General features: G+C 37.4%; 1 protein-coding gene across 2 annotated transcripts; it reads left to right on the top strand.

Moving 5' to 3' along the window:
* Positions 1–6,943: 6,943 nt before the first annotated feature.
* LOC114717552 (uncharacterized protein At3g52155, chloroplastic) lies at positions 6,944–13,659 on the top strand. 2 transcript variants are annotated; one of them, XR_003737724.1, is made up of 6 exons: positions 6,944–7,393; positions 8,299–8,398; positions 8,511–8,690; positions 9,290–9,407; positions 12,425–12,553; positions 13,050–13,116. XR_003737724.1 is itself a non-coding variant. In XM_028902735.1 (5 exons), the coding sequence occupies exons 1-5, from the start codon at positions 7,117–7,119 to the stop codon at positions 13,110–13,112; spliced, it is 738 nt and encodes a 245-aa protein (XP_028758568.1). In that variant the 5' UTR covers positions 6,945–7,116; the 3' UTR covers positions 13,113–13,659. The 2 variants fall into 2 exon arrangements, 1 of the variants encoding a protein (XP_028758568.1); XM_028902735.1 differs by lacking the exon at positions 12,425–12,553 and having other exon boundaries at positions 6,945–7,393; positions 13,050–13,659.
* The last annotated feature ends 769 nt before the right edge of the window (positions 13,660–14,428 follow it).

Genomic DNA, 14,428 nt, shown 5'->3' on the forward strand with positions numbered 1-14,428 from the left:
TGTGTAGATGGACTTGGAAGGAACAACATGCATATCATTCAGACCAGTGCCCTCTAATGAAAGTGAAACATTGATTACAGCCACCGGGTCAACAAACTGCATCCATTGATTAATATGCATCTAAACTAACTTATGTGGCTCACACACCCACCCAACCCACGTGTCTGCCTCTTATTGCTGTAGTAGAAAAGGACATTCCTATGGCCACATCATCAAGTACATTGCCAAAATAGGCAATCCCAATATTATTGTTTTCATTTTAAAAATATACACAAATCTCAATTTCTTGACGCGCGCATTATCAAAAGAACCATCTTTTTTATTTGGAAAAAAGAAGTTAACTTTTTGCAAACTACTATATTCCGTCCATGGGCTGGTTTGTCATTTTATTTGGTTCTAACTATGATATTCTAATATTTTATTTTATTCTAAATATAAGACCTCAATCCACTTTATCTCATTTATCTATTTTTTTCAAAGTAGTTCTTATAGTAATTGTATATGTTAAAGGTTCTATCAAATAGTAATTCTAGTTAATATATATGATTAGCAAAACTATTTTTAAAAATATAACACACATTTATTATTAATAATTAATTCAACAAATTTTCTTAATATATTTCAATTAATTAACTAATTTTTATATTATGGAAATAGTAACTCATCCTTTAAATGTGAAGCGGGCCCGCTTCACATGCTCCCCTCAGCATCAAAAGAAAACATAACATATATGAAAAGAGATTGGCAATCCATTTCTGTGGTGCGCGGTCTTTTCCTCCTTTTGCTCGGGTGCCACTATCTTTAGATAAAATTGAATTATGATTTGAAAAATAACTTTTGAATAAAAAGTTATTTGAGAATAGATTTAAGAAAATATATTTTGTAAAAAAATTTGATAAAATAAGAGTATTTGAATAGTTTATTTATCAGAATTACTTTTTTAATGTACAAATTACTAAAAAACATAAATTAATAGAATACTAAAAAATCAATTTTAATTTATATTTTTCTTTAAAATAATATATTTTTAAATAATATATTTTTTGGCCAACATAATAAATCATAAATAAAAATATAATTAATTAATAATTAATATATGTATATATATTTATAAATATACTACATCAGATCTTTAATATAAGAGTTATATAATTAATTTATATGTGCAACCCACCATAGAAATTATTTAAGACAAAATAAATAAATATGAGAAATAAAATAGATTGAAGTATTATATTTAGAACTAAATTAAATTTCTAATTAGCTCGTATATTAAAAAGCAGAGGTAGTACATAAGACCAATTTATTAATTATATACTCCTTAAGTTCTTAATGTAAAATCTAATTAACTAATTTGAGTAAATTAAAGATATTAGTTAAATTAATTAATATGACATGTTTTTTTTATTTTCTAAGTATTTTTCTTAATTTCCTCATTCCCTCTCCTACTTGATTATTATTGGAGAACATTAATGGGATTAATTTAAGGAAAAATTGGTAAACATATAAAATAGATTTTATATATAAGCTTAATATCAACTCACTAATTAAATTTTATATTAAAGACCAGAAAAATAATTAATAATTAATGTGTGTGTGTGTGTATATATCCCAAACCATAGTTCTAGGCCTCTAAAATCAAAACAAAAATTCACTTTTTTTTTTTTGAATGAGGAATATATTGGAAAAAGAATATTTACAACAGCTTACAAGAGGAACAAATTAAACAACAGAAAGAACCAAAACATCAAGTACTACTAGGCGTTGTTTCTGAAGCCTTAGCTATGTAATCAGTGAGTGCTATGACTTCATTCACAACACGGTGAGCAAGGAAGTTCTCCTGGTTGAAAAGTTTTCGATTCCTAATTGTCCATAGTTTCCAGCATAGTAGACCAAAGACGATGCTCCAAGTTGCGCCAGAGCTGCTTACGCTAAGGTTGTCCTGCATCCATTTCTCGAAAGGCCTGGACATGAATTGTGACAGGCGATTTTCCGGTACAATAAGATTCCAACATTCAAAAGCATGTACACATTGCCGAAGGACATGGTTGATATCTTCTGGTCCATGGCCACATAACTCGCACCTGCTGTCAGCTGTCATGTGTCTACGGGCTCGTTCCACATTAGTCAGTAGTTTGTTACTTAAGACAAGCCAGAGGAAGGATTTAACTCTTTGAGGCCCCGTCCATTTCCAAGCGAGATTCCAACGCATCTGTTCCACTTCCCATGTTGGTTCCATGACCAGCTTGTAGGCCGACTTGATCGTGAACCTCCCTTTGCCATCAAGACTCCAGAAAAGGCTATCAGGAACGTCTTCTTGGCCTGGGGGTCTTGTGCTCCGGATCTGGACTAAGACAGGGGCAGGCAGTATTGACTCAAAAGTAGGCCAGTCCCAGTCACCGTTGGAAGTCCTGAAGTGGCTAAGTGGTTTTTGCAATTCATTCTCTGTCAAGAGAGAAAAGGATAGATTCTTTAGTGGGCCTAGGTCTCCAACCCAGTTATCTGACCAGAATCTGATTCGGTTTCCATCACCAATTTTCCATTGTAATCCCAAATTCATCTCCTCCATAATTGATGCTATGTTACGCCAGAGATGAGATGTGTTCTTCTTCCTCATTTGTTGGTCGGGTCTGTTTGTCCAGGCGTACTTGTGTCTAAGGACTTGAACCCAAAGCAGGCCTGGTTGAGTAATAAGGCCATGGGCTAGCTTCATCAAAAAAGCCGAATTTTGTCCTTGAAGATCCTTTAGTCCACAACCCCCGCAGTTCTTTGGTTGACAGACCTGGGACCATTTGACTAGGTGTACACTCTTGTGTTGGTCTGAATCTCCCCAAACAAAGTTTCGAGTTAAGCTCTCCAGTTTTGAGCAGGTATTAGCTGGAAGTCTTGTGGTCTGCATGGCGTACATGGGAATGGTGTTCAAAACCGATTGTGCAAGTGTGATTCTCCCGGCCAAGGAAAGAGTTCTAGCTTTCCATCCTGACAGCTTGGCGTGAACGCGTTCTTCCAAGTAATGATAGGTGTCCTTTGTGACTCTGTGGTGAAGTATTGGAACGCCTAGATACTTTCCCAAGTTATCAGTTTTCTAGAAATTAAGCAAGCTGCAAATAGAATTGGCCACATGACGGCTGACATTCTTGGAGAAATGGATGCAAGTTTTGGCGGTGCTTATTTTGTGACCTGAGTACTGGCAGAAGCGATCTAAAGTTTGTTTTATCAAGGAAACTTGTGAGGGGGCAGTAGAACTAAACAGAACCAAGTCGTCTGCGAAGAATAGATGAGACAGAGCAGGGCCTCCTCTTCCCATCCGTATTGGCTGCCAGCTTCCTCTGCCAACTTCTTGGCAAATATTTTGAGACAAGCGTTCCATACACAAGACAAACAGATAAGGGGACAAGGGGTCTCCTTGACGAATCCCTCTTTGGGGGTAGAAGGATGTAGAGGCTTTACCATTCCACAGTACCTGCATAGAGGTGGTGGATATGCACTTCATAATAAGCCTTTGAAGCTTGATTGGAAACCGTGCTTCCTTTAAGGTATCTTCAATGAATCCCCAGTGAAGTCTATCGAAAGCCTTTTCGAGGTCCACTTTGATTGCCATCCAGCCCACTTTACCCGTTTTCTTCTTCATTGAATGTATCACTTCCTGGGCAATAATGATGTTATCTGTGATGGCTCTCCCTTTTATAAAGCTAGACTGGAAGGGCAGTGTGAGATGTGGCATAATTGGCTTAAGCCGATTAGCTATGATCTTTGTTATCAGCTTGTAGATTGTCGTACAGAGGCTAATTGGCCGGAAGTCTTTGAGAGTTTGAGGATTATCTACCTTTGGGATCAGGGCTATCTGAGTTCGGTTGAAAGCAGCATCTATCTCCCCCCCTTTGAAGATTGAGTATATCTCATTATACAGGGAGTCTCCCACAATCTCCCAATGGGTTTGGAAGAAGGAGGCGTGTAGGCCATCGGCTCCAGGCGATTTAAGGGGATGCATGTCGAAAAGGGCACACTTAGTTTCTGCTTTTGTTATAGGACAACTAAGGGATAGAATCATTGCTTCGGAAAGACAAGAGAACGAACCTGGGTAATTACTAGGCGAGGCCGGAGCTCGAGCATTAGCGTAGAGGTTTTTGAAATAATTCGTGGCCATCACGCAGAGCTGCTCTTGATCTGATTCCCAATCTCCCTCCTCGTTGCGAAGCATTATAATTCGGTTCCTCCTTCGTCGCATCAGCGCTTTAGTGTGGTAATAACTGGTGTTTCGATCGCCATCTTGGATCCATTTGCATCTTGCCTTTTGCATCCATAAATTTTCTTCATCTTGGCAGACTTTCTCATAGTCATGGATAAGTGAGCGTTCCAGATCAAGGTCCTGCCATGAAAAGGGTTGTCTTTCCAGAGCCTTTTGGACACCTGTGATACGCCTTCTTAAGTCCGCCTTACGTTTGCCGATGGAACCGTAGACTTCTATGTTCCATGCATGGGCCACTTTGGTAAAGCTCTCTATATTCTTCGCCAGACTTTGTTCATTCCTCCATGTATTTGAGACAAGGCTATGGAACCCTTCATGGGAGGCCCAGGACGCCAGATAATGAAAAGGTCTCTTGGTTTGTTGGCCCATATTCACTTGTTTAATGAGGACTGGTCGATGATCGCTGTGGATTTTAGGCAAGTGCAGCACCTGGGTATTGGGTTGGGCTTGGATCCATAAACCATTACTTAAGGCCCTATCTAGCCTTACCATGAGGTTCCCTCTTTGCCATGTAAACTTGGGCCCTACATATCCAAGATCAATTAGGCCTGATTTACTAATGAATTGTTTGAAACTCTTACAACCCGCCTGAGCATGCCGAGATCCACCCCAGCGTTCATTCATTGAAATAGTGGCATTAAAGTCCCCAGCAAGGATCCATGGACTGTGGACTCCTTCTGCTATTTGAAGGAGCTGCCTCCATAAGTTTTCACGTGGAATAGGGCGAGGACTCCCATAAACTGCGGTAAAGAGGATTGGCGGGGTCCCTGGCTCAGAGCTAACCGAGTGTGGATGAACTGATGGTGATTTTGTAGGACATCAACTGTTACACAATCCCTCCATAGTAACCATATTCCACCTGAGAATCCCTCAGCTTCGATTCTATGAGAATTTGGGTAGCCCGTTTTCTTTATAGCTAAATCGGCTTTCTTACCAGAAATTCTTGGTTCAACTAGAGCCACTACATTTGGCTTGTATCCCTGGAGAAGCGACCCCAGAGTTCGCTGGAACTTAGCCGAACCAGCGCCTTGGCAATTCCATATCATGAAGGATTTATTCATTTAGGCGAGGTGGAAAGTTAGTGCTCCATCTCGGAGTGATCTGAGGCGGTATCATCATCCAGGTTTATGTCAATCGCTTCAGCAAAAAGGGCGTCCTCATCAGGAGCAGTGGAAGGGTCCAAAGCTTCTGCCAAGGCCTTAGTTAATTTCTCGGATGGAGCCCCAATAGAATCCTTACACTTCGGTTTGAGGCTCTTGATCTGCACGGATTGCTGGATTTTAAAACCCCCTTTAGATGGGCTTATGTTAGGGGGCTTTGGGAATGAGTTCTCCTTCCCAGCCCGTTGCTGGTCGATGGGCCCATTGTGCGATGGCCCAGAACCAGAATGCCTAAGTTGCACTTGTTCTAGGACTGGCCGTGATTCTGACAGGGAGATGACAGTATTTTTGGCTGGATCAAGGCTTGTTGGGACGCGAGCTTCCTTGTAGGATGGGGCATCAAAAATTGTCTCTTTACTTGCCTGTACCTTCACTGGTGCTTTCTCTGTGGTTCGCTTTGTGGTTGTCTTTTCCTTCCAAACCGCTGATTTTTCTGCTTTCTCCTTCCATTGCCTCCTCTCTGTGTTGACATTCCCTTGACCCAAAATATTGTCTTCTCGTGTTATCTCATCTGTTTTCCTAGTTTGGTGATCACTTGCTTCATCCGAGGAATCCAGCACTTTGAACCTATTTCCCCCTATATCATTCCTGGGTTCAACGTTGTCAGGTAGCTTTCTGCTGTTTCTGCCATTGCGCCAGGCTCGAGATGGTACTTGCATCCACGAGCCAAAGGCTTGATCGTCACGCACCACTTTCTCACGCGCCGTGGAGGGTGAGGGTGTCGGAGCTCTGTAGTCTGGCTCATGTGTCATCTCCGACGAGAACAAAAATTCACTTTTAGAAAAGACCCTAAACCCTACAAGGGTCATTGTACCATGGACGCACCCACAAATTGGAAGCGCTTAGAATGGGCTTAGCCCTAAAACGACGTTTTCTGGTTTAGTAAAAGGATCCGATCGATTCAAATCCACAATTTGCCATGCTGAAATTGAAAACAAGAACCCTGCTGCTAACTAAGGACAACATTAGTTCAAGTATCGATTTCTAAATTAACTTTTTGTTAGACAAAAAGTTTTTTCCTTCAAATATAAGAAATGAATTTTTATAAGAGATGAGGCATCACCTCCCCCCCCTCCCACATGCAAATGTTCTTTATTTTACTATTCAACTGTATTACATTATCTATAATTAAGAAACAACTTACCCTTGAGAAATTTCTCAGAAAGAAATTTATCAATCAAAACTATCAAAGGATACAGCTTTTTTGACCAAGACAGACTCATTTTCATAGGATAAGAGCAATATATGTGAATATCTTTTGTTTTGTACAAAATATATAATTGAAGAGTTTCATTCTGTAGATATAGGTTGCGCATAGTATTAAGAGAGTGTTTGGGTGAAAATCATTTTTATTTCTATTTACATAAAGATACTTTTTTTAAAAGTATTTTTGGATTAATCCAAACATTCTCTAAATAAATTTTTGAATAATATATTCAGTAAATTTCCCAAATGCAAGTGACATTTTACTGTGAGAAATGGGGAGAATAACGGTGGGAGAGAATTTTGGGGTGATGTCCGCCTTTGGCCTCTCCCCCATCTGGAAGCAAACGGAATGGTGCATATGCCAAAGGTTATTACAAGACGGGTAGGTTTTTTCTTCTTCCTCAGTTTGGACGCACCGCGGACGGAGACAGACACTCACAATTGCACTCTACTATCTGTGCTAAATATTTGAGACCGAGACGGTGATTTTGGATAAGCAGTATGAATGTCACATTGAGTGATATATACTATTCCTGTATTTACAGCTCCTCCGTTTCGCCACCCATTTGCCCTCGTCATCAACTTCAGCGTCGTTTAATCTGCGTTCGGAACCCTAACCACCGTTTTCGCGCCAAATCCTCTCTCGTTATTGAGAAGCAGGAAGGCCAAGTTGTCTCCGACGAGAAAACTCCATCTCAGACCTTCTCGGAATCTGTTTCGCGCCGCCTCATTCTGCTTCGACATGCCGAGAGTTCCTGGGAAAATCGATCACTTCGGGGTATTTTTAGTTATGGGAGACTGTTGAACTCGTTGGGAAGTTTATGCTTTGATCCTTTTCTAAGGATTAAGCTGAACCTACGGATTCCAAAACTTTGTTTCTGGATATGGACTTGTGTTAGGGTGCTTGGCTAGGAAGCACCTGTGCTTCGAAATACAAGCCTTATGGAATCTGATTTATATATACATATATATATATAGTACTCGGACATTTGAAACTGCATTTATGTCCCATATATGTGCGGTACTTCTTTAATGCTTAACTTTAGGTAGCTGAAACACTCATTTTAGGATTGGAAGCTACATCGTATTGCTTTCAAGTAAAACAAGTAAAAATTTCAGCTCTGTTTCCTTTCCAAGTTTCGGGCTTTCCAAACTTGAAGTTTCACACTATAGTAACCAACACTTTTACCTGACAAAAATGACCGTTCAAGCTACATTTAAACATTACATCTTGTCCATGCCTCGGTTTCTGTACTAAGGCATGCATTTGTTAGAATCAATTCTTTTTAGGGACTTCAGTTTAGGAAGGGAGAACATTCCCGTTTTAGGATTGGAAGCAAATTAAGGTGGAGCAAGCAAGAATTTCTTGGACTTCTTGTCCCATGCTTTGGCTTTTCTGAGCTTAAATTCTCATACCATGTAGTACGGCTATGGTCATTTTGTTAAGGTGCTTGACGTTATGAAGTGGAACAATCTCATTACAGAATTGAAAACCAAAATGTTTTGCTTCTAAGTAGCACAACTGTTAGTTTCTGTTTGTCCATTTTTGAGCTTTGCTAAGCATAAAGTCTCAAACTTCAGTATGCATGTGAATGTTTTTGTGCTTAGGTCTGGCAGCCTACCCAGATCAAGATTTTGAAAGTATGATGCATTGCTTCTAAATAGAAAATCTACTTTTTACAGATCATGAACGGCCTCTGAGTAAATCTGGGCAGGTGGATGCCTTGAAAGTTTCTCGCAAGCTTCAACAATTGGGTTGGATTCCGGAACTTATCTTGTCTAGGTTAGGAATTTTATGGCAGTTCTTCTGTGATTGTTACTGGAAGTAACTGTAAAGAACTTTCTTGCCATAGCTTTTTTTTTTTTTAAGCTTTATATTGATTTCTCTGACGCAGCGATGCAGTACGAACTAAGGAGACCCTCAAGATAATGCAAGAACAAGTGCGTGAATTGTTAGAAGCTGAAGTTCATTTTGTTTCTAGTTTTTATTCAATTGCAGCCATGGATGGACAAACAGCAGAGCACCTACAAAAGGTTATTTGTAAATATTCAAGGGATGAAATACTTACTATAATGTGAGTATCTTTAACCATGCAACCTTTCCAGGGTAAATGTGAATTATTTTCCTTCTTCCGAAGGTGGAGATTACCAACTACAGCTACGGTAAAACAGATATCTCTTTTTTTTTTTTGGCCTGGCTGTATATGGACAAACTATGGACACAAAAAATGGTGGGGCTGTGATCATGCGTCAAGTGATTGATACTATTATCACTTATTTCTTATGATTCTTGTGATTGAGAAGTCATACATTGATGTTAACAGTCAATGGAAATTAAAAAAAATATTATATTTCCTTATGGACATTGCACTTGTTTTTATGACACCTGAAATGTCTATATGAGGTATTACTTTCAACGTTTTCAATACTGGATTGTACTCACTCTAAACCTTTGGTTGTAATCAAATTTGGTCTGCGTCTCATCCTAATTAGTTCCTTTTTGAGAAAGCTCAAGGCACCCAAACTTTTCTGAAGCTGGTCTTTTATGTTTTTAATTATTGTATTTATAATTAATATTGTGTTTTGCAGAGCTAATATCTTTAAACTTATTCTGGGAAAAAAAAAATCCTATTAATAGTATCATACACATTTGTTATCATTGGGTATATGGCAGGTGTATGGGACATAACAGGGGATGGGAGGAGGCGGCCTCAATGTTCTCTGGTTCCTCTGTAGAATTAAAGACATGTAACGCTGCACTACTCGAGGCTGCTGGGAAATCTTGGGATGAGGTTAGGTTACATTACTTACAAAGCGGCAGATAGTGATATGTTCTTCTGAGAGTAAATCACTGTATATAATCGTAATTATCTGTTAATTAGTGATATTTTGTTACAATATGCAAAGTTTATTTTTCAGAGAATGTAATGAAAAGGGATGACCCTTGCAAGGGTGTTCAAAGCCGATCCAAACTAAACTGAACCAACACGAACCGATCAAAACCAACCAGAAAGAAGGCTTGGCTTGGTTTTCAATTTCGCCAAACCGATTAATTTGGTTCTGGTTTCAGTTTTTACCCTTTGGAACCTGAAACAAACCGAATCAAGCTTGATTAGATTTAGTTACATTTTCTAAAATTCTAAATATCATTTCAAGCCCTATTTTAAAAGCCAAATCAGCCTCTCTTTTTTTTTTTTTGTCTGTACCCCTTTAAGATCAGTTAGCACATAAAGGAACATATTAAACCAGTGAAAATTAATTCATTAAATATGTGATCCTTTTTAGTTTAAAATTTTAATATGTTGCTATAAAGTGTTTGATTTTAAAAAATTTGAAAAATGAAAGAATATAGATTGTTGTATTTAAAAAAAAAAAAAAAGATTACATAATTGTATGCACATTCTTTAAGGTGTTAAAAAAATTTAAATAAGAAAAATTATACTTAAAAAAAATCATTTTAACATCATCCAAATCAATCCGAACCAAACCAAACCAAACTTGCCTTTGAACACCTCAAGATCCTTGTACATAATAAGAAAATATCAAGTGATGCTTCTCAAGTTTAGTGTGTTAGCATATACGTTTAATATTTATATATTTTTATTAGTCTTAGGCTCTTAAGGTAATCAGGGGTCATAATGGGGCTTGTCTTATTGGGTGATGGTAAGAACTAGATGGCAGTAGGAGGCAATTATAAATCTCGTAATTCATGATGAAATGATGCTCTTTTGGAGCTTATATTCTCTGGTTTGGACTTTAGTAACTGTAGCCTTTATGCACATTAAATATTGTGTCAGTGATATGGCATTAACATCTGGTTAAGTATCTGTCTCAGAAGCTGAACACTGAAGCAGCTCTTCTCCAATGGTACATATGTCATAAAAGAAGATCTTTTCTAGTCTAGGATTAAGTTAAGTGCATCTTGTAGTTAATTAAAATCTGTGTACAATTTTGCATCAACAGAACAGTTTTAATTTTGAGTGATAGTTGTGGAGTTAGTATATGGAAGCTTTTATAGAAATTGTTATCTATAAACACCAACAAGCCTTATCCCACTAAGTGGGGTCGGCTACATAAATTGCACGACGCCATTGTGCTCTATCAACAACTAAATCTTTAGATATGTTGTTGATCAGGAGATCTCATTCAATGATGTCATTGAACGTTCTTTTCAGTCTTCTTCTACCTTTTTTTATGAGACTCTATACTATCTGATCTATTCTTCTCACCAGCCTCCAATGGCCTTCTTTGCACATGCTCAAATCACTTCAAGTGATGTTCAGCTATTTTCTCTTCGATAAGCAGCATACCTACTTTTGCTCTGGTATTTTCATTTTGAACCTTATCTTTTTTTGTATGACTACACATCCATCTCAACATTCTCATTTTTGCTATCCCAACTTTATGCTACCCCAAATTGTTATCTATAAACGTGTCATAAATTTTGTTCTTAGTTGCTAAATTATTTGTCAGTTAGTTGTTAGCTTGCTTTGAGATCACCTTTGAATCTTGGGATTAAAATTCACCCACCCACCCACCCGTACGGACATTAGAACTACTACGTGGATAAGCTTATAAGCCATATTTTAAAACAAATTTAAACAATTCCAGAAGCTTACAGCATAGAGGGTTATATTTTTATCTTTGAAGCTCTATTACTCTAGAACTTCAACTCTACTATAACAGCCATCATCTTATCTCACTAAGTAGGGTTGGCTAGATGGATTGCATAATGCCCATGTGCTCTATTTGAAGCTAACTCTTCCATTAAACCATTATCTATGAGGTCTGGGTTGATGATTTCCTTAAATGCCATTTTTGGTCTCCCTCTATTTCTCTTCATAGGGCTAAAGGCTATCTGCTCATCCCTCCTTATTGGTGCCTCCAATGGCCTTTTTTGTAGATGATGAATGATTTCCTACCATTTTCTCCTCAATAGATGCAATGCTAACTTGTCCTCTTATACTATCATTACAGGTTTTATCTTTTCTTATATAATCACACATCCATCTAAACATTCTCATTTCTACCATCCCTATGGGTTGAATAAAATTTCCCTTCAAGCGTGGTAGAAACCTTGTGATAACAAAGAACTCCTAATGCCTTGATCTTATCTAGAACTTCAACTCAAGATCTTAAAATTGTTTCGTTAATGAAGCATTGATACCTAGCCACATACATTAACGAGCCTTTATCCCTGTGATGAACCTATTTGCATAGGGCTAGGTAATCGAAAGTGAGACATCCCTCTAAGCTTAGTGAGTACTTTGCAGTCACAAATGACTCTTGCTGCTTTCTTTCATTTCAACTACCTAGCTTGTTTGTATCCTATGCATAACATGCCCATCAATTTCGCCATTATCTTGTAATATTGATCCTATATACTTCAACTTTGACACTTGTGGTGTGGTATGGTCTGATGCCCAATTTATACCTTCATTTCAACCGCCCAGCTGGTATCTATCTTTCATAGAAAAATTAATTTTAAAGAGACTCAAGAAATCAATATGCTTGTGTTTGTCCCTGTTGGATACTCATCCAGAAAAAGAATGACCATGTTTACCTGCTAATGCTCTTACATCTTGATATTCAAAAAAAAAAAAAAAAAACAAGAAGAGGATATTTGGGTCATATGCTTTGTTATTATATATATATATATATATATATATATTCCAACCGATAATGCTGCATCGCATGCTCGTTTGATTCTTGGTCTACTTGCCTATTCCGTACCATTATCCATGGGCAAGTATTTCCATCAGCGCTTGACTAGTTTATGCAACAAGATGACTTAAAAAAAATCTTGTAGGATGAAATTTGGCGATGGTCGCCCTCCATTGTTGATGAAACAGTAATTCATAAGTGCATACGCATGAATAATAAATGAAGTTTGGGACTTGGGTTCGGCCTAGTGGTTGAGGTGCGCATGTGACGCATGGTAAGATGCAATATAAATCCTAGTCATTTCTTTTCATAAATACATACATACATTCAGTCACTGTTGTACAATGACATTGCCATGTAAAAAGAACATAAAAGAAAGGAGGTAATGAGAGGCTGAAAACCTTATTTTGATGAAATAATAAATTTCTTGCCTTATGTTGTGCACAAATAATTTGGCTTATATAGTTTAACATATTTTTTAGGGTACTTTTTATGGAAAAATAATAAAGTTACTGAGCATACTGGATAACGACTTCTTTGGATAGTAAATCATTGAATGGGATGTTTACGAGTAAGGATTCAATGACATGCGTGCATAAATACGTATGCCTTGTTGAACTTTCATAGTTTTGTATTATTGTCTATGTTTGGCAGCAAATGATGTTTGCTACAAAAAGGGGAAGTATTTATTAATCTTTCTTCAGTTGTTGTATTTACTTTATTATTTCTGGTGTCTCAAACATGATTCTTATCGAACATTTGATGTACAGGCATTTGCTTTGGCAGGATTTGGTGGGTGGAAGCTTCAGGGTGTAGTAAAACCGAGTAGCTAGGTGATCAAGAACTTCGGCGTGCTGGCTCATCTAAAGGAGATAAAAGGGGGGCCCCGGGTGAGGTGTGTCTTTTTGGTGGGACGACGAGGTGGATTGAAAGAGAAAGCCTTTTTAAACTGTTTCAAGAAACCAAAAAACTTCAGAAAACGGGTCCACAGAAATCAGTCAAACTTAGAATACGTACACACATGCTGGAGCGAAGGTTAGAAAATGAAGCTTGCTCATTCATTGGACCCATGTAATTTGGTAGCAAATGATTTGTGCCCATGGAGATCCCCGACGATGCATTTATGATGCATTAAGCACCTGTTTGGTAGGAAGGTTCAATTTTGATGGAAAGGAAGGGAAGGGGCAAAAAAAAAAAATCAGGCGGCTGATGTTTGGCATGCAATGAAAATGATTTGATGGGTATATTTATGTTTGGTAGGATGATTATGATGATGTAATGAGGAGTGAAGGGCAAATAACTTTAATGCCCTTAGTTTGAAATGATTAAAAATTGTTAGAATAATATATATGACTGTAGTTATTAGTGAAATCGTGTTTAGAAACTGTGTTTTCCAAAAGCTACACCCTATGTTTTCTGATCTTCCATGAAACTTGAAGGCTTCTCAACACCAAGGCCTGGGTTCAGTGTATTTTAATCAAGAGAAAATCATTTAAAAGAGTTTTGTGAGTCCAAATTATTAAACTATGAAAGAATGAATTGATGTGAAACGAAAAGTAGGGTATAACCGAGCACGTTTAAATCCAGATTGTGTAGAGTAAAATTCAAGTTTGGCACGTTACGGGACGCAGAAAACTCGTGTTTGTGAAGGGCGAAACCCAAGTTTTGCAGCCCAAGGGCAAATTTGCAATGCAAGACATCCTGAATACTTAGTTTTATGGGGACAATACAAAGATAAACATAAATTTCTCTATTTAACTCTAAATACCCAACTTAAGTTGATTCAAATTAATAAGAAGTTGACTTATAACTTAGGTTGCCGATGTGAGAATTGGTTCACAGTATTTTAATAAATACTCTTTTGAGTTTTAAATTGACTGTCGGGATTCAATTTATCTAAATTCATTTTGTATAAAAGAGAAAATTCTAAATAAGTTGACGACTTAGTTTTTAATACAATTAAGATTTATGTCAAAATTCTTTGTAATTTGAAATATATGATAGAAAGAATAAACCAATGTGAAGCATTTTTCTGCACAATTGCAAATTGAAGAACCAAATTTTGAAACTCCTGTCTCTTTCATATGAAAACATTTTTTTTATTGATATAGATGTCTTTCAAAATATTATTGAGTCTATTTTTACATAA

The sequence above is a fragment of the Neltuma alba genome, unplaced genomic scaffold (genome assembly GCF_004799145.2).
Source record: "Neltuma alba isolate B1F8T4 unplaced genomic scaffold, ASM479914v2 tig00011754_pilon, whole genome shotgun sequence".
Lineage (NCBI taxonomy): Eukaryota > Viridiplantae > Streptophyta > Magnoliopsida > Fabales > Fabaceae > Neltuma > Neltuma alba.

Bases quoted from the DNA above. Each gene is read 5' to 3' on its own strand.
- LOC114717552 (XM_028902735.1), top strand. From the start codon at position 7,117: ATGAATGTCACATTGAGTGATATATACTATTCCTGTATTTACAGCTCC. The intron at 7,394-8,298 runs GTATTTTTAGTT...TACTTTTTACAG, and splicing joins GGAAAATCGATCACTTCGGG to ATCATGAACGGCCTCTGAGT. The intron at 9,408-13,049 runs GTTAGGTTACAT...TTTGATGTACAG, and splicing joins CTGGGAAATCTTGGGATGAG to GCATTTGCTTTGGCAGGATT.